At 37.4% G+C, this 21,947-nt stretch overlaps 3 protein-coding genes and 1 long non-coding RNA gene across 5 annotated transcripts; 1 reads left to right on the top strand and 3 right to left on the bottom strand.

Annotated features, from left to right (window-relative positions):
* Positions 1-61: 61 nt before the first annotated feature.
* Positions 62-4,266, bottom strand: LOC121515559 (ras-related protein Rab-8B-like). The gene is made up of 8 exons (XM_041796389.1): positions 4,036-4,266; positions 3,528-3,588; positions 3,353-3,413; positions 3,188-3,265; positions 2,975-3,064; positions 2,795-2,860; positions 2,659-2,709; positions 62-1,131 (listed from the first exon to the last, which is right to left on the bottom strand). Exons 1-8 carry the CDS (start codon positions 4,157-4,159, stop codon positions 1,039-1,041), a joined length of 624 nt encoding a protein of 207 aa, XP_041652323.1. The 5' UTR covers positions 4,160-4,266; the 3' UTR covers positions 62-1,038.
* LOC121515560 lies at positions 4,149-5,680 on the top strand. Its single transcript, XR_005992379.1, has 4 exons — positions 4,149-4,277; positions 5,039-5,150; positions 5,307-5,411; positions 5,524-5,680. It is a non-coding gene; the product is annotated as an uncharacterized LOC121515560 (long non-coding RNA).
* A 64-nt stretch (positions 5,681-5,744) lies between these two features.
* Positions 5,745-13,243, bottom strand: dnaja (DnaJ heat shock protein family (Hsp40) member A). The gene is made up of 8 exons (XM_041794799.1): positions 13,080-13,243; positions 12,565-12,705; positions 7,428-7,602; positions 7,245-7,349; positions 6,933-7,160; positions 6,618-6,848; positions 6,419-6,519; positions 5,745-6,335 (listed from the first exon to the last, which is right to left on the bottom strand). The coding sequence occupies exons 2-8, from the start codon at positions 12,694-12,696 to the stop codon at positions 6,120-6,122; spliced, it is 1,188 nt and encodes a 395-aa protein (XP_041650733.1). The 5' UTR covers positions 12,697-12,705; positions 13,080-13,243; the 3' UTR covers positions 5,745-6,119.
* A 3,686-nt stretch (positions 13,244-16,929) lies between these two features.
* On the bottom strand, positions 16,930-21,830 carry LOC121515243 (isocitrate dehydrogenase [NAD] subunit alpha, mitochondrial-like). Of its 2 annotated transcripts, XM_041795907.1 has the most exons (12): positions 21,698-21,769; positions 21,278-21,331; positions 19,985-20,047; positions 19,790-19,873; positions 19,563-19,677; positions 19,010-19,197; positions 18,758-18,891; positions 18,566-18,668; positions 18,382-18,446; positions 17,914-17,998; positions 17,592-17,744; positions 16,930-17,502 (listed from the first exon to the last, which is right to left on the bottom strand). In XM_041795907.1, the coding sequence occupies exons 1-12, from the start codon at positions 21,722-21,724 to the stop codon at positions 17,419-17,421; spliced, it is 1,155 nt and encodes a 384-aa protein (XP_041651841.1). In that variant the 5' UTR covers positions 21,725-21,769; the 3' UTR covers positions 16,930-17,418. The 2 variants fall into 2 exon arrangements, with proteins under 2 accessions (XP_041651841.1, XP_041651842.1); XM_041795908.1 differs by lacking the exon at positions 21,278-21,331 and having other exon boundaries at positions 21,698-21,830.
* Between the last annotated feature and the right edge of the window lie 117 nt (positions 21,831-21,947).

Genomic DNA, 21,947 nt, shown 5'->3' with positions numbered 1-21,947 from the left:
TAACATAGTTGTCAGCAGAGAAGTGAAAATAATACTCTCTTTCAAAGTTCAACTTCCTTTACTTGTTACATACAGTTGCTCACAATCATTCACATTACAGATTTCCTTTGTCAAATTTTTACATTGGAGTTGTAAAAGGAAACCTGATGCCTGTGTACAGTTTAAGAAAAAATAAAGTATTCACACAAATTAAGCTGTGTTGACATAGTATAGAACAGCAAAAATGTGAAATTATGCTTGACACTTTCAAATACTGCCCGTAAACTTTTTTCAACCACTACAAAATGTGCTTTATAATGATCTACTCTGAGGTATCCCTACTGCTTTCATGCAAATACTGACAATCGTAACAATATGCTTGACTTTCAAGAAGCTACATTTAGTTTCCTTTTGATACAAGAACCTACAAACTTTAACAAAGGTTCATTTCAAATAACACAGTTAAAGATAATACAATACGATGTACTCGCATACATTTTTATCTTTTCTGTAACAATCTTCAGCTCCTTCTAGGCACACATGAACAAATAGATAGGATGCCCGTGCAACTGAAGATTTTTAACATACATGAACTTGTACAAATACAATCAACACTGAGATTTGATATGTTTTACAGCATCATGGTAGATAGTTTAACAATAGGTAGTTTAATGCTACAATATATGAAATAATCTGAATGCTTTCATTTTTTTCATTTTAAGACAACTATGTGTGACTGAGATCCAGCAGAGGTATAATAAAATGCTAATAGACTCCCTGCTTCTTCAGAGCAGTGCAGGACCAGCTACAAACCAATGCCGGCGATCACGCCACAAGTCTTTGCATGAATGTATACACAGTATCAGGCCTCAGGTCTCATTGATCCTCCTCTGGTCAGCAGATCAGGATGGCATCTCAACCACTCAAGAACCTGTGAGCTTCAGCGGGCAGGAAGGCCCTCCGAATATGACATCTGCCACTGCTACTGTGAGGACGCACAGAGGGCAAGAGCCCTCCAAAAACAATAAAGTCATCCTCGTATCACAAATAGGCGAGAGCCTAGAGGAGAGAGCACTTGAAGAATTTGATCTTCTTCGACTTCTTCTCTGAGATCTTGACTGGTTTGCCTGATCCTCCAGCACCGTTGTCAGTCTACAGAAAAAGGTGATGTGAGGGAAATATTAAGATAGGGGTTCATTAAAAATGATTAAAAACATTGATGTAACTTCCTCAATAGAAATGACCCTTTATCAGGCTTTCAAAAAACTCTACACTCCATTTAACAGCAATGTTACAACTCTGTTGACTTTAATATTTGCCTTTTATTAAAGTCTGTGAAAGCAATAAATAATACATATTTTGAGTTTGTAACACAACATAAGACTGTGCTATTAACCCCTGGTCAGAGTTTAGTATTAAAAAATTTAAGTAAGTAAAATTAAGTCTCAAAGCCATGAAAAGTTGAGCAGCAAGCTCTCTGCTGGGATGCTGTGGGTGTGATTGTTGAAAATACAGAAACAGGAAAGATTCATATACTGTATGACAAGAAGCCAGACTCAAACTATGACCGTTTCTGTTTGTTTTTTTAATTTAACCGATATTTTTAGTTCTTCTTTGGTGACCAGCAAACTGGAAAACTACTGTTCCATTATAACAGTACTATATCAAACAATTTTGTGGGGTACTTTGTTTTTGATTGGTTTATACAATATAGCTGGAAGAACACCCAGGGTGATCAATATTACTATACTCATAAAATGCAACAAGGTGAGGCAGTTAGTGTCAGCTTTGATCAATTACACACACATGCAGGTCAACAATAAGCACCAGAATATGTTCTACTGCAGTGCTTTCCTAAGTGTGGGCCCTAGAGGAACTATAGGAGGTCATTAACAATAACTAAAAAATCATAGAAATTAAAAACAATAATAAATCTTTTAAAGGATCATTTAGGATCATCAGGTATTTAAATCCCCTTTTATGCAACAAAAACATGAAAAATGAGACATAAATATTTAAGTCTTATGTTATGGTTTTACAAGTATGGTTTTGGCTCCAGCATACTAAAGTTTGGGAAAGGCTGTTCTACTGGATATGTAAAAATGCAGAGCGCTTTTGAATTGTTTTAGCAATTTGGAGTGAAAGGCAATCATTTTTGTCCCCCTGTGCATTTAGCCCCCCATTTGGCTCTGCCAAATTAAGCCTAAAAGTGATGAAAACCTGTCTTATATTCTGAATCCATGATTTAGATGACAGCGACTTTTTCAAAAGGTACATAAAATGTTTAGAGAACAGTTTCTGATTTTGCTTTACACAGATATTAGTAGATATCTCATACTTTTTTGACAGTTAGCACAAATGCAACCAGGACCACTAGCCTTTTCGTAATTGTATATATATACAATATATACAATTGTATATATATATGTATATTGATTTTTTTTAGACAGTGATTGGCAAATAAAAGTTTCTGTTTTTCCTTATATAAGTTTAAGTTTTTCTTACAAAAATTTAAAATAAGTTGTTAATCAGTTTTCAAAATATTAGAATTGTTGTAGTTATTGCAGTAGAGTTACAATACATTTATGCCCTGAAAAAATGGTTTTCATTAATGCAGAGAAAACACTTAAAATGTCACCCTCATTTGGTATCTATTTTAAGAATCTCAGTATCACTTACTGTCTTTGAGCTCAGATTATGTAATATGTCCCGTCCCAAAGTATAAAAAGCCTAGAAAGATGAAACAAAACAAAATGTCACTGATCATATTTATCTCTTGAGTTACATGCTACATTGAGGGTTAAAAATGGCTTACCTCTTCTACATTTAAGCTAGACTTTGCACTGGTCTCCAAGAACTTAACTCCATAATCAATAGCCAGCTACATGAGATAAGCATACAACGTTAGTGTCACTCAATGCTAAAACAGAAAGACAGACAGCTTTTCAATTAGTCTGAGACTTCTGTTCAGTAAGGAGCGGCTGCAGGAACTCACTTTTTCACCTCTGTCTTTGGACACCTGTCTCCTGTCAGTCATATCACATTTGTTACCCAGGATCATTTTCTCCACATCAGAAGAGGCATGCTGGAAGAAGTTAAAACACTTATTAAGTTAGATAGTCTAGGTATTCAATGACAGTGTCATGTGGCCATGTTTACCAAACACAAATTTTATAGTACTTGTTATAAATTTCAATAGAGAGCTTACCTCTTCAATGTTTCTAATCCAGTTTTTTATGTTTTCAAAGGACTTTTCATTGCAGATGTCATACACCAACATAATGCCCTATGAAATAAATATAAATATATAAAAACACATACTCTTTGTGAACAATATCACACAAACTGAGATATCAATGAAGCATCGACTTACCATTGCTCCCCTGTAGTAAGCTGTAGTGATAGTGCGGAACCTCTCCTGGCCTGCTGTGTCCCTGAAAACATCAAATAAACCCTGATAAACATGTGTAAGTGTGCCTTCCTTGGAAACAAAATAAGGGAAGCCAAAGATAAATTACACAAAGAAATCAGAGCTAAGTTATACTCACCAAATCTGAAGTTTGACCCTCTTTCCATCCAGTTCTATTGTTCTAATTTTGAAGTCAATTCCTGCCATTGAATAAGCACAGAGTCAAGTTGTGGGAGGGTGTTAATGCCATGGTACAAATAGCTGTTGCAGTGCACTGTACAGAAGTGCAGGTGATTAAACAACATAGAAACAACCATGAATATAATAAGGGCTTCAAATTTCACTAAGCTCCACTAAGAACAAACATATCCATAGTTTTTATCCCTTTCTATATTTAACCTTACTAGTGCCAATCAGCCATCAAGGACAGAGAATCATAATTTGGCTCTCAGTCCCATTGTCTTGCTCTTCTGCAGCTGCTGCTCCTTCAAGCACTGTAAGTCCGCACAGTCCTATTTTAAAAATCAACTGCACTAAAACTAGACCTACACTCAAAATAGTAATACAATAATTTATATTATTTGCTCTGTTGGAACGGATGTGCATGGTGTCCGGTTTATCCAGAGGGGCGGCAGCGGGGTACTCACCTATTGTGGATATGAAGGTGGTATTGAAGGAGTCCTCGCTGAATCTGAACAGCAGACATGTCTTACCGACCCCGCTGTCTCCGATAAGCAACAGCTTAAAGAGGTAATCGTACGTTTTCGCCATTAAAACACAACGAGGACTACAGCGTTTCGGTAATACAAGGCCGTGGTGGGCCGGGATCCCCAGTCAGTCTGGAAACCCTCAGCTGTCTGTAGCAGACTGCCAGCAGACCGGTGCCGAGGTGAGTGACGTCACTATCTACTTTGCATTATGGGCAATGTAGTCTGATAGGCGGTCAGCCAAGTTCTTTTTAAAATGACATTAGGGTTAAGAACTTCAAGTTCAGTCTACTGGCGTTTTTCTGTTGAAATGATTAATTTCCAAATTGTAAAGACAAGTCCGAGCGTCCTCCCTCTTTGTTTTCATTAAAAGTATGTCGGCTTATTTCACTGTCTGCACAACGCAGGCCCTTTTTAAGTATATAAATATAGCGAAAACTTAAAAGAAATTATCTTTGTTTTTGCAAAAAAGGACAACATAACATCCCTTTCTGTGTATTTTTTATACAAAAAAATACTCAAAGACAATCTCGTCAGCCTTTGGTCGGACCATCAGCTTTTTAAAAATTTAATAAATATGTATTTTTTCTGCTAAACAAACGTGTGTATTTTACACTTATTTACTGAACGAACTATTGTTTCTCTTAAAGGACTTTTTTTCTTAACCTGCAACTTTCAAAGTATAACGTAGACCTTACCTTGTATTGCCTCCTTTATGGGTTCAAAATTATGAAATATTTGAAAAATAGATTGTACATGGGTTATTTCAGAAAATGCCCTTTAAAAAAATCAAGGAACGTCAACTGAAAGTTTTAAATATGTTAATTAACTTGATATACTGGGATGAAACTGCCCTCGGACTAGTAATTTTAAGAACCCTGGTTTAAGTCTTTTCAAAGCTGTTTCACATATGTTAATACATTAACTTCTTTCTTTATCAAAGATGGCTGAAGATCTCCTCCGTCCTCTCACTGGCCACGAGAGAAGGCAGCACAAAAAGAAGAGCCTCGTTCAGACCCAACTCTTACTTCATAGATGTTAAATGTCCACATTGGGTCAGTACAGTAGAATTTTGAGTCATGTCACAATGACATAAGAGCCTGTTTATTTTGCAGAGATTCTGCCATTTTTTACATCCCTTATGCTTCCCTATCTAGTCCGTTTTTATGACCAGCTTTTTACCTGCTTACAGTTTAATACTGTATTTGCAGGCTGCTACAAAATCACTACTGTTCAGCCATGATCAGGCATTGGTTCTGTGCGAGATGCTCATCTGTGCTGTCAGCCCAGAGGAGCAAAGGCAAGACTAACAGAAGGTAAAATATCCTCATTAAATATAAAAAAGCTGTCATGTGAATAAATACATCCACTATCTGAAGCTGTATGTTATGTATTATAAGACTTAAAATATCCTTTTTTGCTTTGCAGGTTGCTCTTTCAAGAGAAAGGTACATTGAGGAGTATTATTTTGCTTATCAAGTCTTGTCTACCTCAATTTTCCAATGATGCAATGTACAGACAGCATAAACAGTCTCTGTTGCTGTTCAAATGCTGAACTTTTCCGATAAAATTTATAAACTAGCAAACATGTCCATTTTTAAGATGCCACTAGAACAAACTTCCCTGATTCAATAAAGACAGTTGTAAAATTCAAAGCTTTCTGGGATTTTTATTGAGAAATAACAAATGTTTACCTTCACAGAAAGCATACATGTAGTCCTTTCTGAATAAAAGACAGCTTTTGTGCCATATATTTCTTAATAAACATACACATAAAACACAGGGATATTTAATAAATATCAGACAAAACACAGTTTGACAAGAAGCACAGCTGAAAACCAGAAATGACTAACCTGAAAATTTCTGTCCTTGGAGAGTACACAAAAATGTTAACAGAGATGGTTTTAAACGGCAAGTTGACTTATGAAAAACTACATTTTAAGGCAGGTCTTTCACAATAAACAAACCAAAAAATAAAATGACAACAAGAAAAAACAAAACATGCTCTACAGTATCATGGACCATTACTGCGTTTGACATTGCACTCCAGCTCTAGGACCCTCATCATCTTCCTCATAAGCTTCCCGACTGTGATTTCTCTGTTGAGACTCGACATCCACCTCACAGAGGTCCACCTCCTCCATGTCATCAGTAATCAATACATCGTCCCTGGGTGGAAGCAGTCTCTCCAGCTGGTACATGAGATGCTCTGGGAGCCAGTGTTTCTCTGGGAATTCCACCTGTTCCATATATTACAAAAGGGTGAAACTAATGTTTCTTCTGAAAGACTTGAGGCATAATGAAGAAATGTTTTGAATTTTACCTGAAAATGAATGATGAGCTGTCCTTTATCATAAGGATCCCTGTAAATAGGCATTCCCTCATTCTGGACACATTTGACATCACCATGCTTGATCACTTCACCTGTTGATCAGAGTGTTGCATGTTTATCACATTTGAAGAACAAAAAATGCAGAAAATAAACATGTAAGTCCTGTATATGAATGATCTTAAGCAGTTACCAGGTGATGAGTTGATAATAAGAGTTCTGTTGTCTAGTGTTCGAATAGTCCTCTGGAACCCACATAGCGCCTCGGCAAGTTTAATGTTCATCTTCATTACCAAGTTATCTTCCTGTCTCTGGAAAACAGGGTGGTCCTTCTGATCCAGCACAATCATTACATCCCCTGGCTCTAGTCCAGGTTCCTGGTCACCTTCTCCATGGAATGTAATTCTCTGACCATCTTTCATACCTGCATATCATATAACTAAATGTCAGAGTGTGTTGCAAACATTTGTTTCATGTTTTTTAAATACCTAAGAGGGAGAGGGCATACCTTTGTCTATGTGAACTTCCAGAATTTTCTTCTTGCGTTCTACTTTGTTTCCATTGCAGTTTTTGCAGCGGTCCTTTGAATTAAACTTTTCTCCTTGTCCCTGGCAGTCTGCGCACATGCTTTGGATCTGCTGAATCATTCCTGGCCCAATCTGTTGCACCTTAATTTGTACTCCTCTACCTTTGCAGTTAGAGCACTTCTCCAAGGCACCTTTCTTACCACCATAACCTATAAAAAAAACATCTGTAATTTCAACAACAGACCATTTGAAGTGTTTCTTTTTATATGGGACAAGTAAAGATAAAACTGTACCTTCACATTTTTCACATATGACATTCTTCTGAAGTCCAAGCTTCCTAGTGGCACCCAGGTACATCTCCTCCAGTGTAACACCTAGCTGGTGGACAACGTTCTTCCCTGCAGGAAAGAATAATATGTGTAAATAAAAAAGACATCATCAACAATTGCTGCTATATGACTCGTTTCTTTTCTTACCTTTCCTCTCTCTCTGCATCCTTCCACCACCTCCAAAGAACATGTTGAATATGTCCATTGGATTGTGTCCTCCACCCATGCCTCCCTCTTTGATCGCTTGTTCTCCTCCTTGATCATACAACTCTCTCTTCTGAGGATCTGACAGTACCTCATATGCTTGGGATATAGACTTGAACTGTGGAAATAACAGACCCTACTGTTAATATTTAAATCACAACTTAAATAAGAGGTTTCATAAGAAATCAAGTCTTCGTCCAAGTTTTGACATACACATGTCCCTTGCATAGGAGGACATTTCTGAAGAACCTGTAATTATCAAGTCCCTTTTGACAACCCAATAAATCAGGCAATGGGCAATTTTTGTGTTTACACAGAGTAATGACACAGTAATGACACTGTATATTAAAAGATGCAGCTTGCTGTCATCAGAAAGTTCTAGACCAACTTCTCCAATTGTTTTAATAGCTGTGGGAAGCAGACAGGTTGTCTTACAGCAACAAACTAACCCTTAGCAATGGGTGGAAGTTTCCTGAACATGGCTCACGGCCAACTCTCATGATCAACCATCCAACTTGACAGAGAAAGTTACAGAGGGCACATATCCTGCACAACTTGAGACCATGAGAGACCATGCGTCAGTATTTAAGTTAAAACTCTAGGCATAGCACCTATGGGCCTTATGGTCAAGTCCAGAACAATAAATAATTAGATTTGTCACATGTTTTTTGCGCAGGAAGGACCGAGATAATGCCTAATTTTGGAACTTAACAAGTGACTGTGTTTAATCATGGCTTTTAGCAGAATATATCTGTGGTTTTCATCAGTTTTCATTTCAGTACAAAATGTGTTGAAAAATAAGTGTCCTTCATTAGGAAACTTTTCGTCTTTTGGTGAAAGTCACCAATTAATGCACTCAGTCTTTCAACTGTGCCAGGAGTAAGGATGTAAAACACTGCTTTACAATGGAAACAACTGTATATTGATGGTGAGACTCAAATTATTCGGGTGATTTGATTAAAAAAATTCCTTGAGGCAAATTATCTGCCTCGAGGCTTCGCTTAAATCAGTCCTGTAACCATATACGTCCATGCTGTAAGCCTGGATATCGCGTGCTGTGTTGCACGGCATGCTGTGTTTCACACGGACGGCTATTTGTGTGGCACAATGCACTTGTTTTCGCTGTTACTATGACATAACATGCATGATACGAGGCGTGAAAATCACGAAGGAAGTTGATGCAGCGATGTTTACAGGAACCCGTCCTGCGTTTTTATGCATACACTGGCCGCGGTTTTATAGCAAATATGGCGCTATGCCTGCACCAGTGAACCTACGCAGATCTCCGAGTTGATCTCGCCTGCATGACTCACAGCACTCAGTTTGTGTCTGCAGACTTCAGGGAAATTCATAAACTTCTCTGATTGACCCGCTGGTTTCACAGAAGACAGTCAGGCTTCACGATTCAAGTCCTGTTTTGGTGCTTTCCCTCCCTCCCTCTCTGCACGTTATACATTTAATTATTAATTACTCAAAATTCAGGGCTCTGACGTCTTGATTACAGCATATTTTTCAAAATATTTTAGCATCCCAAGTAATTTGATAAGAGACTTATATTGGCAATGAATGGACACCAATTAAATAGAAAAACGCTACTGACACACAGACAGAGACTAAATAGGTCAAAGTTCATCATCATACAGTCAGGATTCAACAGGTCATAGAAGCAGCTTTATCCCTTATAATGTGTTCTCCATGTCAGTGTATGGTCTTAAAGGTCAGATTATTATGGTGGATGAACTCAAGAACAAAAATGTGCAAAAGTTAGATAAAAGACCATATTCCTGTGATCTAAAAGTTCACCTTTCAGACATCATCAGAATCATCGCTGTGTGAAAGATGGAACTTAATTATTTGCTAGAATGTGAAATATTACATTCATGCATAAACTAGAGGATGTTAAAATGATTAAGTGTCCCTTTAATGACAAATCGGGAAAAAAAAAAACTATTATAGAAGAAACTAGAATGGCCGTCTGAGGCGGCAGACCCATGGCTAAGCAGCGCCACCAAGGAACGCTCGCTCCCATTGATTACAATGGTGTTCAAAATTCTAAGTCCAACAAAAACTAAACGGGTGCGCGGATCATCACCAAAATATAATTGATTCTTCCCTGTCACTATCCCAATATTCCCCGAGAGTTTGGTGAAGATCCGACTTCCGTTCTTGAGTTATCTTGTACACATATAAACAAACAAACAAAGATAGAAAGATACGGAACCCTTTACATAACCCCCTGCCAATTTCATCGGCGTGGGTAATAAAGTGTTAGCACCCAAAATTTCCTGGGAGAGGATCCCTGAAACCCCAAATATTGCGTAATCCAATGTCATTATTTAACTTCCTTTCCTTGTAATTTTAAGAAAAGTAAACTGTCATCAGAACTTCACTGCACTTTGTAAAATATATTTTCTTTAGAGAATCTGTTAATACCAATTTTTAATAAAGAGGTAGATCATTTAAGGGACCCAGCTTCTTAGCTGGGTAAGAGTACAAAAGTATTGCGAGATCTCGCAAAAGTAGATTAAAATCATACCGTAATATGTAAGTTGATTGAGGGTTTTTGTAAATGTGATGATCCTCTGCTGACTTATTATGGCGGAAAGGCCAAATCTGTGAATATCTTATAACTTTACCGAAGTTCGAAATTGACCTAAAATTTAAAGAATTTCAATCCATGCGTAGTCTCAGGCATGCTTTCGTCTCAGAAAACGGCATTTGAAGGCATTTTGGGTGAAAGGGGGCTCTCGTCGTAACACTCAGATCTCGTGGACCTGGTCGAATTCATCAACAACCAGTTGTAAAGGTTGTGACAGCTGCACAGATACAGATGAGTGTGTGCCAAATGTCGTGTAGGCATTAAGTCATTTGACCTTCCTTATAAAGCCAACAATGCCCCCATTGATATATCTCCCACATGGCTTCAGCTTATCGTATGAATCCAAGTGCCAGATGAAGTGAGCTCCTTTTGCAAAGTAGTTCCGTCCACTTAAACAGCTTGCTTGTCTTACTGAATGCCGTCCTGAATTCATCTCTTTCAAACCGATTTGTATGTTTGTTTGTTTTTTTACTTACACGTCATATTAGTTCTCTGCATTTGGCACACACCCATCTGTACCGTGCAGCTGTCCGGAGGATTGCAACTGGTTACTAATGAATTCGACCAGGTACGCCAGATCCGAGTAAGCTTTATGACGAAAGAGTCCCCTTTCACCCAAAATGCCTTCAAATGCCTTTCTCTGAGACGAAAAGCATGCCTGAGACTAAGTATAAGTTGAATTTCTTTAAATTTTAGGCCAATTTCAAAGTAAAATTCAAAGAACCTCCCCCACAGCTGCTTGCCCTCCGTTGTTTTGGTTGGTTTGACCCGGAAGTCGTTACTGCTACGTCATTTAAATCTACTTTGCAAGATCTCGCTAAACTTTTGCAAGATCTCACAATACTTTTGCAAGATCTCGCAAACTGTAAAAAAAAAAAAACAAAAAAAAGAAAAAAAAAAAAAGATTCTCCCTTTTTTTTTCCATGTCCCTTGAAAAATGTTTTTTCTCCCTTAAATTTTTTTCTCCTATGTCCTTTAAGGGGCTCCATAGATTTGTGGAACTAATGCCCCAAAAACTATCCCTAATCCAAAACTTTCTAGTGGCTGCCCTTCTGGTTGCATTCTGTGGTGGATCTAAAAACGTGGTGTATGTTGTTCTCCATGACCATTTGTTACTTATGGTGGTAGAAGAGGAGCAGGAGATTTTGCTGTAAGAGCCATATTAGCTGAGTAGCTTCTGCTGGACGAATACAATCATGTAATCTGTACAACAGTTATCATTGTTGGTGGGGTTAGCGCATGTGGGTTAATGGGGCAATAATGTGAACATTTCAGAAACATGTGCATGGTTGTACAAATGGAGAAGCAAGGTGTGGTGTGTACCTGTTTGTTCACTCTGGGACCTGCTTTCAAAAAGTAGCATGTTCCGTGTGGACAAAAGGCTAGTACGATTAAAAAAAAAAAAAAAACGTTTGCAGACACTCCTAAACTCATCACTCTCTCTCTGTGGTATATGTAGGAACAATGTTAAATAACTTACAGTACAGCAGCTCCGGCTACTCTATTATATATATATATATATATATATATATATATATATATATATATACACACACACATATATACACACACACATATATATATATATATATATATATATAAAGACTATCTTCAGTGACTTCCAAGGGAAATTAGGAAATAAGTCAACCTGTTTTTTTCAAGGTTACTGGCAATTTGAGGACTAAAACTATTTAATCAAATACACAAGACTGGAGGTTGTTTTGGATAAAAGTGATGTTATCCACAGGAATATATGGTGGCTGAGAAGAGCAAACAGCCTGCAGGCATTCAAATCAATAAAAAACAGCTGCAAGAACAGAGAGCTATTAAATGTGGTAGAACAAACAAAACGCGACAAGAATAAAAAACATATTCATGAATGTAGAACGCATTGGAAGTACAGAAATGATTCCAAATTTAAAAAATTTAAAAAAATCCTCAACAAAAACAAGCTTCAACACCAGGTACTTAGTCCTTCTAAGTTGAACTGCTCTTCTTCCCACAGCTGTTTCATTTCAACTGGAATGTGTTGGGCTTTTGCAAGCCATTTGCCCCTTTTTGGCACCTTAGATTTTGCATAGGTTAACTGTGTTAACGTAATGTCACAGATTCACTACACTGAGTTCTCCAGCAGATTGAACCACTAATTCATTTTCAATGAAAATGAATTTTCACTAATAGTCTACATTTATACTGAAAAGCATTTGGAAGATAAGTTATTTCACCAGGCAGCCAACGACTGCATATTTTTGATCCAACAATAATTTCCCTACCACTAGCAGCTATAGCCTTTAATATTTCTTTTTAAATACATCAGTGAGCTTATCTGTGTGCCTTAACAGAGGAGTTGAGTCTAGCTCTTTCTAGAAAGTTCCTAACTCAACAAGGCGTGCAGTTTAAATATAGACAGGACATTCCAACGGCCCATAAACAGCTGAAGGGACCCCCTAAAGCCCCAACACCATTATGTAACATACTCACCCTCTCTCCTTCACTGGGGTTCTTGTCGGGGTGGTATTTCAATGCGAGTTTTCTGTAGGCTTTTTTAATTTCGTCCAGTGATGCGCTGGGACTAACACCCAGAAGATCATAGTAGCCAGTTTCGTGAACCATGATTCCAATCTAAATAAAACACAGCAGAAACAGATAAGCTGGTTACAGAGCATTCGGTATAAATACTGTTTAGTCCATGAGGTTAACGTTAAGATCCACTAGTAACGTTAGCAAAGTAGCCACGCGAAAGCTAACGTTCACTAACGAATAAAAAAATCCTATCATTTTCCCTTTTATATTACCTTCAAACAGCTAAATGAATGCTACCGCATGGCCAGAATACAGCTTAGTACGCGTCAACTGATGTAAGAGGAGGTCCTCCACGGCAGCATGTGGTTAAATTACAACTGCTCTCTATGAGATAACGTAAAGTTTGAATGAAACCTCTTAATCCCTATCTTAATAGCTGTTTTAAAATTAAAACTAAACTTTAATATACTTACTTGTCAAGTGTTGTCGGCGCCGGCTTTCTTTGGATTTGCTACCCGCGATGTAGGAAGATGGCTGGTTCTTATAGCCGCTTCACAGCGAGGAACTTTCTGGAGAGCTCTGAGCCGAGGGGCCGGATGTTTCGTTGGCTGGGGCTGTGGAGTCTAGAAAAGACCTGAGTAAACAAAAATGCCAAGGGTAGTGGAGTGGGAGGGGCTGGAGATCGTTAACCGGGCTTTTTTTCTTCATCGTACACATATTCTTAAACTACATTGCTTTTAAGTGTGCAATTTAACTGCGCTAGTAATAGACTATATAGGAGCACTGCAAAAGTTACAAATACAGAGTGCGTCCTCCAGAACATTCTCCAGTGAAAACATCTACTGAAATGTAGCTATTTTTTTATCAAGCTGTTGATATTTTTCCATCTGATTTTAAAAGCAACTTGGAAGTCAGCATTGGTAAATCAGGACCCAAAAGTGTGCCTAAAATAAGCGACTACCCTCCTACAGGCGTGGCGCCAGCCATTTTAGGGCCGAAGGCGAGATTTGAATTTGCTGTCCCCCATCCCCAGCCCTTCATCCTCATGTCAGAGGAAGTGCAGTTGCTCCATAATATAAGCATAGGATTTTTGTTTGTTTGTTTGTTTGTTTGTTTGTTTGTTTTTAATGGTAGTAAGAAACATTTTTGTATGATGCACAGTGAAATGTTAAAAGAGGAATGAAGTGAAGATTTGAGATAACCACAAGGGGTTTCTCCACCAGGATTTTGTTGATTAAAAAAAAAACTTTATTTTGATGGTACATTGAAGTTTTATGGTTGAAATTTGAAGTTCAATGTAATACATCATTATAATAATAACCATAATAATAATAATAACTATTATTTTTGTTTTGTTGTTTTTGCCTTATTATTCACAAACATTGTCAAGTCATTTTTGGTCACAGTTAATGCAGTGTTTTGCTGCACTGTTTAGCCTCTATCAACTACCACTGTTATCTCATTTATTTATTTCTAAAAAGTGGATCATATCTACAGTTAATTATTAGTTAAAAATACTATTTGATAGATAGATAGATAGATAGATATCAACACTTGCCAAGCAAACCTGCAGCCTTTGATGTAAAATACTGCCATATGGCTATTACGTACAGGTGCATCTAAAAAAATTTAAATATCATGAAAAAGTTCAATATTTTTTTGTCACTCATTTCAGAAAGTAAAACCCATATATTATACAGATTCATCATACATACAGTGAAATTTTTCAAGCCTTTATTTCTTGAACTGTTGGTGATTGTGGCTTACAGATAATGAAAACCCAAAATTCAGTGTCTCAGAAAATAAGAATATTACATAAGATAGAAAAAGGATATTTTAAACAGAAATGTCAGGCTTCTGAAAAGTATGTTCATTTCTATGCACTTAATACTTGGTCGGGCCTCCTTTTGCATGAATTACTGCATCAATGCAGTGTGGCATGGAAATGATCAGCCCGTGGCACTGCTCAGTAATGGAAGCCCAGGTTGTTTTGATAGTGGTCTTCAGGTCATCTGCATTGTTGGGTCTGGTGTCTCTCATCTTCCTCTTAACAATACCCCATAGATTTTTTTATGGGGTTCAGATCAGGAGAGTTTGCTGGCAATCAAGCACAGTAACACCATGGTCATTGAAGCAGCTTTTGGTACCTTTGGCAGTGTGGGCAGGTGCCAAGTCCTGCTAGAAAATGAAATCAGCATCTCCATAAAGCTTGTCAACAGAAGGAAGCATGAAGTGCTCTAAAATGTCCTGGTAGATGGCTGCGTTGACTGTGGACTTCAGAAAACACAGTGGACCAACACCAGCAGATGCCATGGCAGCCCAAATCATCTCTGACTGTGGAAACTTCACACTGAACTTCAAGCAACATGGATTCTGTGCCTCTCCACTCTTCCTCGAGAATCTGGGACCTTGATTTTCAAATGATATGCAAAATGTACTTTCATCTGAAAAGGATTCGTCTGTGCGTAGTGGCTCTTGATGCGCTGACTCCAGCTTCAGTCCACTCCTTGTGAAGCTCCCCCAAATTCTTGAATGGATTTTGCTTGATAATCCTCTCAAGGTTGCAGATATCCCTTATGCTGGTGAATCTTTTCCTACCACACTTTGTCCTTCCACTCATCTTTCTATGAATATGCTTGGATACAGCACTCTGTGAACAACCAGCTTCTTTAGCAATGACCTTTTGTGGCTTACCCTCCTTGTGGAGGGTGTCAATGACTGTCTTCTGGACATCTGTGAAATCTGGAGTCTTCCCCATGATTGTGTAGCCTACTGACCCAGACTGAAAGACCATTTAAAGACTCAGGAAACCTTTGCAGGTGTTTGGAGTTCATTAGCTGATTAGGGTGTGACACCATGATTTTTCAATATTGAGATTTTCTGAGACACTGAATTTTGGGTTTTCATTATCTGTAAGCCATAATCATCAAAATTTCAAGAAATAAAGGATTGAAATATTTCACTCTATGTATAATGAATCTGTATAATATATGGGTTTCACTTTTTGAAATGAGTGACAAAAAAATTGAACTTTTTCATGATATTGTAATTTTTTGAGATGTACCTGTATATATTATGCCACCAGTTCTCACAAATGGCAGGACAAGACACAAAAAGCTTGAGATGGATGGCTGTATTCCACAGGCCTGATGAAGATACACAAAGCTGCTTTCTATTATAGCACTGTGAGAATAACAGATACAGCTGCCTGATAAGTTGTTTTAAGGTCACCAGCTCACATTCTGTACATGAAAAATTTAAGCACATCTTGTTCTGGACAGAAGATACGGCAGCCTGATTAATGCAATGAGCAACACACGGCTGTAATGTCAGGGTGTCCTCTCTCTTTATTCACAATGTCCACCCTGTTCCCATCAAGGAAGCAGTGAAGCAGCAGCAACATGTTATGAGCAATGACATGCTCATTAGGGGAAAAGGAAGCTCTTCTCAATGCTTTTGACCTGAAAACGTTTTTTAATATCAGAATACAGAAATAAGAAGGGTGCACTTTATTTTTCTTGATATTATACCTTATATAGTATGATGGGTTTTTTTAACTGTATCTTCATAAACAACCCTGTGTACAGTGGGCAACACTTGCATTAACATTAGCAGTATCTACAAACCAAAAGGAAGGATGCATAATATTCATATTTACTTTGAGTACGGTTTTAAAAATTTGACTTTCTCCTTAAAATTGTAGTTTAGGTCTGTGATCATTTACCATGTCTTTGGATGAGATTTAAGGGAAGTTTAAATTTTACAAAAGAATCAAACAAATTTCAAAAATTGAAGCCAACTCTAATGCCCAACTAAATAAAAAATAGAATGATTATTGTAATAACTGTTCTGTTTTTGAAAGCAAGCTAGGAACACTTGGCAAATCAATTGTGGAGGAAAATATTATAATATATATAATTCCATGATTATTTTGTGATGGACATATATGTCCAAAAGTAAAGCTCCAAAACTTTGTCATATTTGAGATGTCGTTAAAAAGTCATGCAAAGCTTCCGTATCTATTCATTTTGGTGGACATGCACTGATTTAAGTTGTACCTTGTGTTTTCAGAATGAATAAAAAATGAAGGATTATCTGATCCCTTATTAAGAGAAAGCCAAGTTTGTTTGAAGTTGTAAAAAATACTTGCTATTCGGTAATGCCAACATCATGACTTCATTTTTTTTTTTTTCTTACAACTTAAGTCCCCCCCCAATTGATAGCTTTTTCAAGTCAACTCTTTTTTTCTGTTTTAAAACCATAAGCAACTGAGAGGCCTTAAAAGTCCACAAGAGGCAGAATAATAAGCAAGTGTGTCTGATGTCACTGTATTTATATTTTTTCTTTTCAGTATACATACATATCTGCACGTTAAACAGTAAGACATGAAACAAACAAGTAACATCTGCAACTTTCATGCAATGTCAGTTTGAGATTCAAGCCCTAGGGACATTTTTTAATTCACAAAAACTAAGACTTTTTGACAGCTGGTGCTTGTGGTGGTTAATGGAATGTGCATTTAATGTTACAATCACAATGCCAAATAAATAAGACGAGAGGCTTAATTCAGCCAATAAATAAACAATATCAAACACAGACATTATAAGAATAAAATGCACATCTCTTCTGCAATAGACTTAGGTCCATAATTGTACGATAGTGCTTTGGAGTGTCCAGAAAGAAGACAAAACATTCAGGATCTTGAATTCCTGAGTCTTTTTGAAATACTTATTTTGTTTTAAAATGTGCAGACCCAATATAACACGATGGAATCAAGAGATCAAAACCCTAACACCTAGCTCTGGCATCTTGTTAGTCCATGTCCCGCACTCTTTGACATATTGCTTCAGTGAACTCTGAGCACTTTGAGTTTCCTCCCAGATCTTTAGTTAGAACCTTGAGAAAGACAGATGAAAAAACTTGTAACAATCAAAACAGAAACATTTTACAAATAGCAAGCCACAAAAGATTCAAAAGAAGGTTACCCTTTTGTCTCGTATGGTGTCAAAGCAACCAATTTCAATCTTCTTGGCATGGCTGTGCAAACCCATGTGCCGCAGCATCATGACTGCACTGAGCAGCAGGGCGGTGGGGTTGGCCATGTCTTTTCCTGCAATATCTGGTGCAGTTCCATGAACCTGGTAGATGTACAATACAGTCATTCATCATGGTTGGAAATATTGCTATAAAATTACATCAAATGTCGGAAAGGGTACTAGAAAAGTGTGTAAAACTGCAATGTGCCCTCATAAACATATCTTTACCTGTTCTGTAAAATAAGACATGAGAGTTAAAAAAAGAACATACCGACTCAAATATAGCAACACCATTGGTCCCAATGTTTCCACTAGGTGTCACTCCGAGACCTCCAATAAGTCCAGCGCAAAGATCACTGTAACGGTAAATTCAGATTTGTTTCAGCGCATATATATCTGTACTTTTCTTGCTCAAAAAGCCCTGGAGTGGACAGTACTAAAGGTTTTTTGTCTTTTTAACTAGCAGTCAAAATTCAAATATCCTTTTGACACCTTTCTGTCCTGCATTTGTTATATTTTTATAATTTATTCTGGTTGTTTGAAATACCTCTCCAAAAATAATGTTACTTTTATGTGTAGTTTTCTCTATCTGTACTGCCTGATTGAATCCATACAGTCAACAATTTTAATTGGCACATTAAACATTTCTTCATTTACCAAAAAAGAAAAAAAAAAAAAAAACAACTGACCAAACCACATGTGGGAGTTAAAACTTAAGATTTGCTGCCATCATTCCTACCTCAAAATGTCTCCATACAAATTTGGCATCACTAACACATCAAACTGTGTGGGATCCTGCACCATCTGTAAAACATGTTTTCAATGATTATTTAGGAAAACATATATACAAAATGCTGCTAATTATCCAGTTAAAACGTTTCTACAAACTATATAGAGCAATTACAAAAGACATTTGCACTTACATTAAGACAAACTGTATCCAAGTACATCTCAGTAAATCTTATATCTTTGTGTTTTTCAGCAGCTTCTCTGCATTTACGAAGGAAAAGCCCATCTGACATGCGCCTGTTGAGAAATGAGTTGAACCATTTATTTCAGTATACAGCTTTTAAATGACAAAATACTCACGTTATTTTGTACTGAAGATAACTCACATAATATTGGCCTTGTGAACAGCAGTAACACTGGCCCTCTCATTATTTCTTGCATATTCAAAAGCATACTCTGCAATGCGTTGGCTGGCTTGCTCTGTAATAAGCTTGATACTCTGAACTACACCATCAACAATCTGAAAATGTACAAATTCAAGATAGGCTTGAGTCAACTCTTGGAACTACAAGATAAAGTAATATTTCAGAAATAAAACGTTTCAAATACACACATAATGTGTTGCTAATGGGCCTTACCACATGTTCAATCCCACTGTACTCTCCCTCAGTGTTCTCCCTGATGGTAACCAGGTCCACATCAGTGTAGGGGGTCTGGTAGCCCGCAATAGACACACATGGGCGCACATTGGCGTAGAGGTCAAAGGTTTTTCTCAGCAGCAGGTTCATAGATGGATGGCCAGCAGCTATGGGCGTCTTCAAAGGTCCTGCAGAGAATTACATTTTTGAGAATTCTTGAATAATTCAACTACAACCACTTATAGAAAACAGCTCATTGGAGGGATAAGACATAATCCACATGTGCCACAATTTCAATGTATAAGTAACTAGTTTATATAAACCTCCATTTGACGCAAAAGGGCATACATGACCTTCGCAAAACCAAGTTACAAAAGCTTAATTTTCTAAATTTGCTGCAGGAATGAACCAGTGTGAAGGTCCTAGGATAGAAGGATCAACCATTAGTTCTGAGGAGAAAAAAAAATCTACAAACATATCACTATAGCTACTTGCATGCCAGCAGTCAATCACATTTTCTATTTCGAAATATAAAGATTATCAAGGAGGCTACCTTTAAGGCCAATTTTGTTCTTGTCCATTGATTCTTTTGCATCAGGAGGAATCATCCACTTGCCACCAGGCCCTTGGATAGCTGTAACATTTCTTTCTTCCCACCTGACAGGGGCCTAGTTTAAGGATATGGAGATTTAATTATATGAAAATACAAAGAAGTCATCTCAAAGATAACATAGCAAGTCAAGTTCTTTGTGAACAATGAAATTTTCCCTCCAGATTGACCTGGGCTGCTTCCAATATCTTCATAACAGCAGAGGAGATCTCAGGACCAATTCCATCACCTGGGATTAATGTTACAGTTTGAATCTAAGGGGGAGAACAAAGAAATACAAAAACTAAAAAATAATCATGAACAGGATTAACTAATACCAAGAACTGTCAAGAAAATCTGTGGATCTCACAGGGGAAGTTACATACCCGACGTGCAAACATCCTGCGATGTGGAGTCTCTTTTTTCAAAGCTCCAACTGCCGCTGACACCTGACGATGCAAAGGATCAGGTTAAACCTCAATATAAGCTGTAACGCTCCACAAAACTTTTTTTGGTACAGCTAGGGTGATGGGAAAAAATTAGGGATACACAATATTGGTATGGTATTGGTATCGGCAGATATTAGCTTAAAATGGCAAATATTGGTATCAGCAGATATCAAAATTTCAGTCGATATTGACATCCAATATTTTGCCTGTGTATTTCAGCATATATTGACTGTAAATTTTGTCCACATATAGACTACTAATAAATTAGTGGAATTCTAGGCTGAACCAACAGACCTTTTTCAGTTGAGGTATTTTTCTTTATTTATCCTCATTCCTTAAATTTTAAAGTGTTTTTAAAGACTAAAGTTTGTTTCCTTGGTCATCCTCAAACTTAAAGTGTGTCCAAAAGAACTAAAATTTCTTGTCTGAAAAGCATATTTAAATATGGTTATCGGCATCGGCTGTAAAGAATCTGTAAATAGTGGCTTATCAGATATCAGCAAAAATCCAATATTGTGCATCATTAAAAAAATCAACACAGAGCCAGGGTTTTATCAGCAGAGCAAAGCTAGGGGTAGGGAACATACCAGGAGCAGAACAACCAAATAAATTTGCACTGTTTACAAACACCTGTTACACAGATCCTACTCAACTCTAAAAATCTAAACCTACTTTAAACACTAGGAGCAGATAGATAGATAGATAGATAGATAGATAGATAGATAGATAGATAGATAGATAGACATCTGCAACTGACATTCTTGTTAAAAGCTAGAGTTCCCAGTCCTTGCTTGAAAAGCCTTCTAGCTGTAAGTAGGCAATATCTTTTATATTGTGCAGTATAAATGATGGTTTGCATATTAGCAAGGGTTGACTGATAAGTAACACCATAAAAGACACTGTGGGCAATTAGTACTAGATGGGAATAAAAGGTCTACATACCATCCCAAAAGGTCTGTAGTAAGGCTATTTATTAATCTACTTCAACTGAAAACATCTAACAAAGGTCATATTTAGATTTAAAGGACAACTATATCGTTACAAAAAGCAGATTAGCTACGTTTAAGCAGTGTATTACAGACATGCAAAAGCAAAGGTTCTCTGGCTTTAAAAAAAAGATGCTTTATAAAATTTCCATTCAAGATATGATTAACCTGTAAGCAGAGGGAGATTGCGAGTAGCTAGGAAGCTCTTTCCTAAAGCTGCAAGGTTACTCAGTGCTTAACTTACTTCCTTGTTTTTATCCCTGCGCGTTACACCCAACTTTCTTAGGAGATTAAGAATCTGTAAATGAGGGACATTTCATTGATATTTGATGCCATTGGGGAACTAGCTTCATCACAAAGAGCTACACAGAGCAATAACATACAACTCGCTTCTACTATGCTGTACAGGGGTCTCCTTTGGCTGCATGCTAACAAACATGCTAGCTAGCGGTCAAAAGTTGGGTTGCCATAGCAACTACAAGTAAGGAAGGACCCACTGCATTAGCGCCCGGCTAACTTAGCTAGGTCTTTAGAGTCTTTCTCTTTAACAAGCTCCCATTGAACTGTGTGCACACCAGTCAAAATAGAAAAGATTGCATGAAATACTGCGCAGCATGACTGGTGCAATGGTAATGACTAACTGAAATGTTTTCTCCGTACATACCGCTGACCTCCACGCCTTCCCTGCCATCCTTTGCTAGCCAAGGTCGATGCAGGAGAAACGGCACTCTTCAGAGCTAGTCAAGCTGGCTGAATCACTAAACGGATTTCCGTTCTTCACATTTTTCCCCTTTAAGAAATAAAACGTAACTAAATAACTGAACATATAATAGAGCGCTCTCTGTTATAATACGCCTCGTCCCATATGTACATCGCACTAATGAGCCATCTTAAATTATCTTATATACCTTTGG

The sequence above is a fragment of the Cheilinus undulatus genome, linkage group 9 (assembly GCF_018320785.1).
Source record: "Cheilinus undulatus linkage group 9, ASM1832078v1, whole genome shotgun sequence".
Classification (NCBI taxonomy): Eukaryota; Metazoa; Chordata; class Actinopteri; order Labriformes; family Labridae; genus Cheilinus; species Cheilinus undulatus.
Note: the sequence above shows the minus strand (reverse complement) of the source record. Positions and strands in the feature narration are given on the sequence as shown.

What these genes read in the sequence shown, in the direction of transcription:
- LOC121515559 (XM_041796389.1), bottom strand. Translation starts at nt 4,159, where the DNA reads ATGGCGAAAACGTACGATTACCTCTTTAAGCTGTTGCTTATCGGAGAC. An exon ending in CTAGCTTAAATGTAGAAGAG is followed by an intron (nt 2,710 to 2,794) that starts GTAAGCCATTTT and finishes TCATCTTTCTAG; the next exon opens with GCTTTTTATACTTTGGGACG. An exon ending in ATAATCTGAGCTCAAAGACA is followed by an intron (nt 1,132 to 2,658) that starts GTAAGTGATACT and finishes CTTTTTCTGTAG; the next exon opens with ACTGACAACGGTGCTGGAGG.
- dnaja (XM_041794799.1), bottom strand. Translation starts at nt 12,696, where the DNA reads ATGGTTCACGAAACTGGCTACTATGATCTTCTGGGTGTTAGTCCCAGC. An exon ending in CATATGTGAAAAATGTGAAG is followed by an intron (nt 7,161 to 7,244) that starts GTACAGTTTTAT and finishes TTTTTTTTATAG; the next exon opens with GTTATGGTGGTAAGAAAGGT. An exon ending in TATTATCAACTCATCACCTG is followed by an intron (nt 6,520 to 6,617) that starts GTAACTGCTTAA and finishes TCTGATCAACAG; the next exon opens with GTGAAGTGATCAAGCATGGT.
- LOC121515243 (XM_041795907.1), bottom strand. Translation starts at nt 21,724, where the DNA reads ATGGCAGGGAAGGCGTGGAGGTCAGCG. An exon ending in GTTCACAAGGCCAATATTAT is followed by an intron (nt 18,669 to 18,757) that starts GTGAGTTATCTT and finishes ATTTCTCAACAG; the next exon opens with GCGCATGTCAGATGGGCTTT. An exon ending in ACACCATACGAGACAAAAGG is followed by an intron (nt 17,503 to 17,591) that starts GTAACCTTCTTT and finishes GTCTTTCTCAAG; the next exon opens with GTTCTAACTAAAGATCTGGG.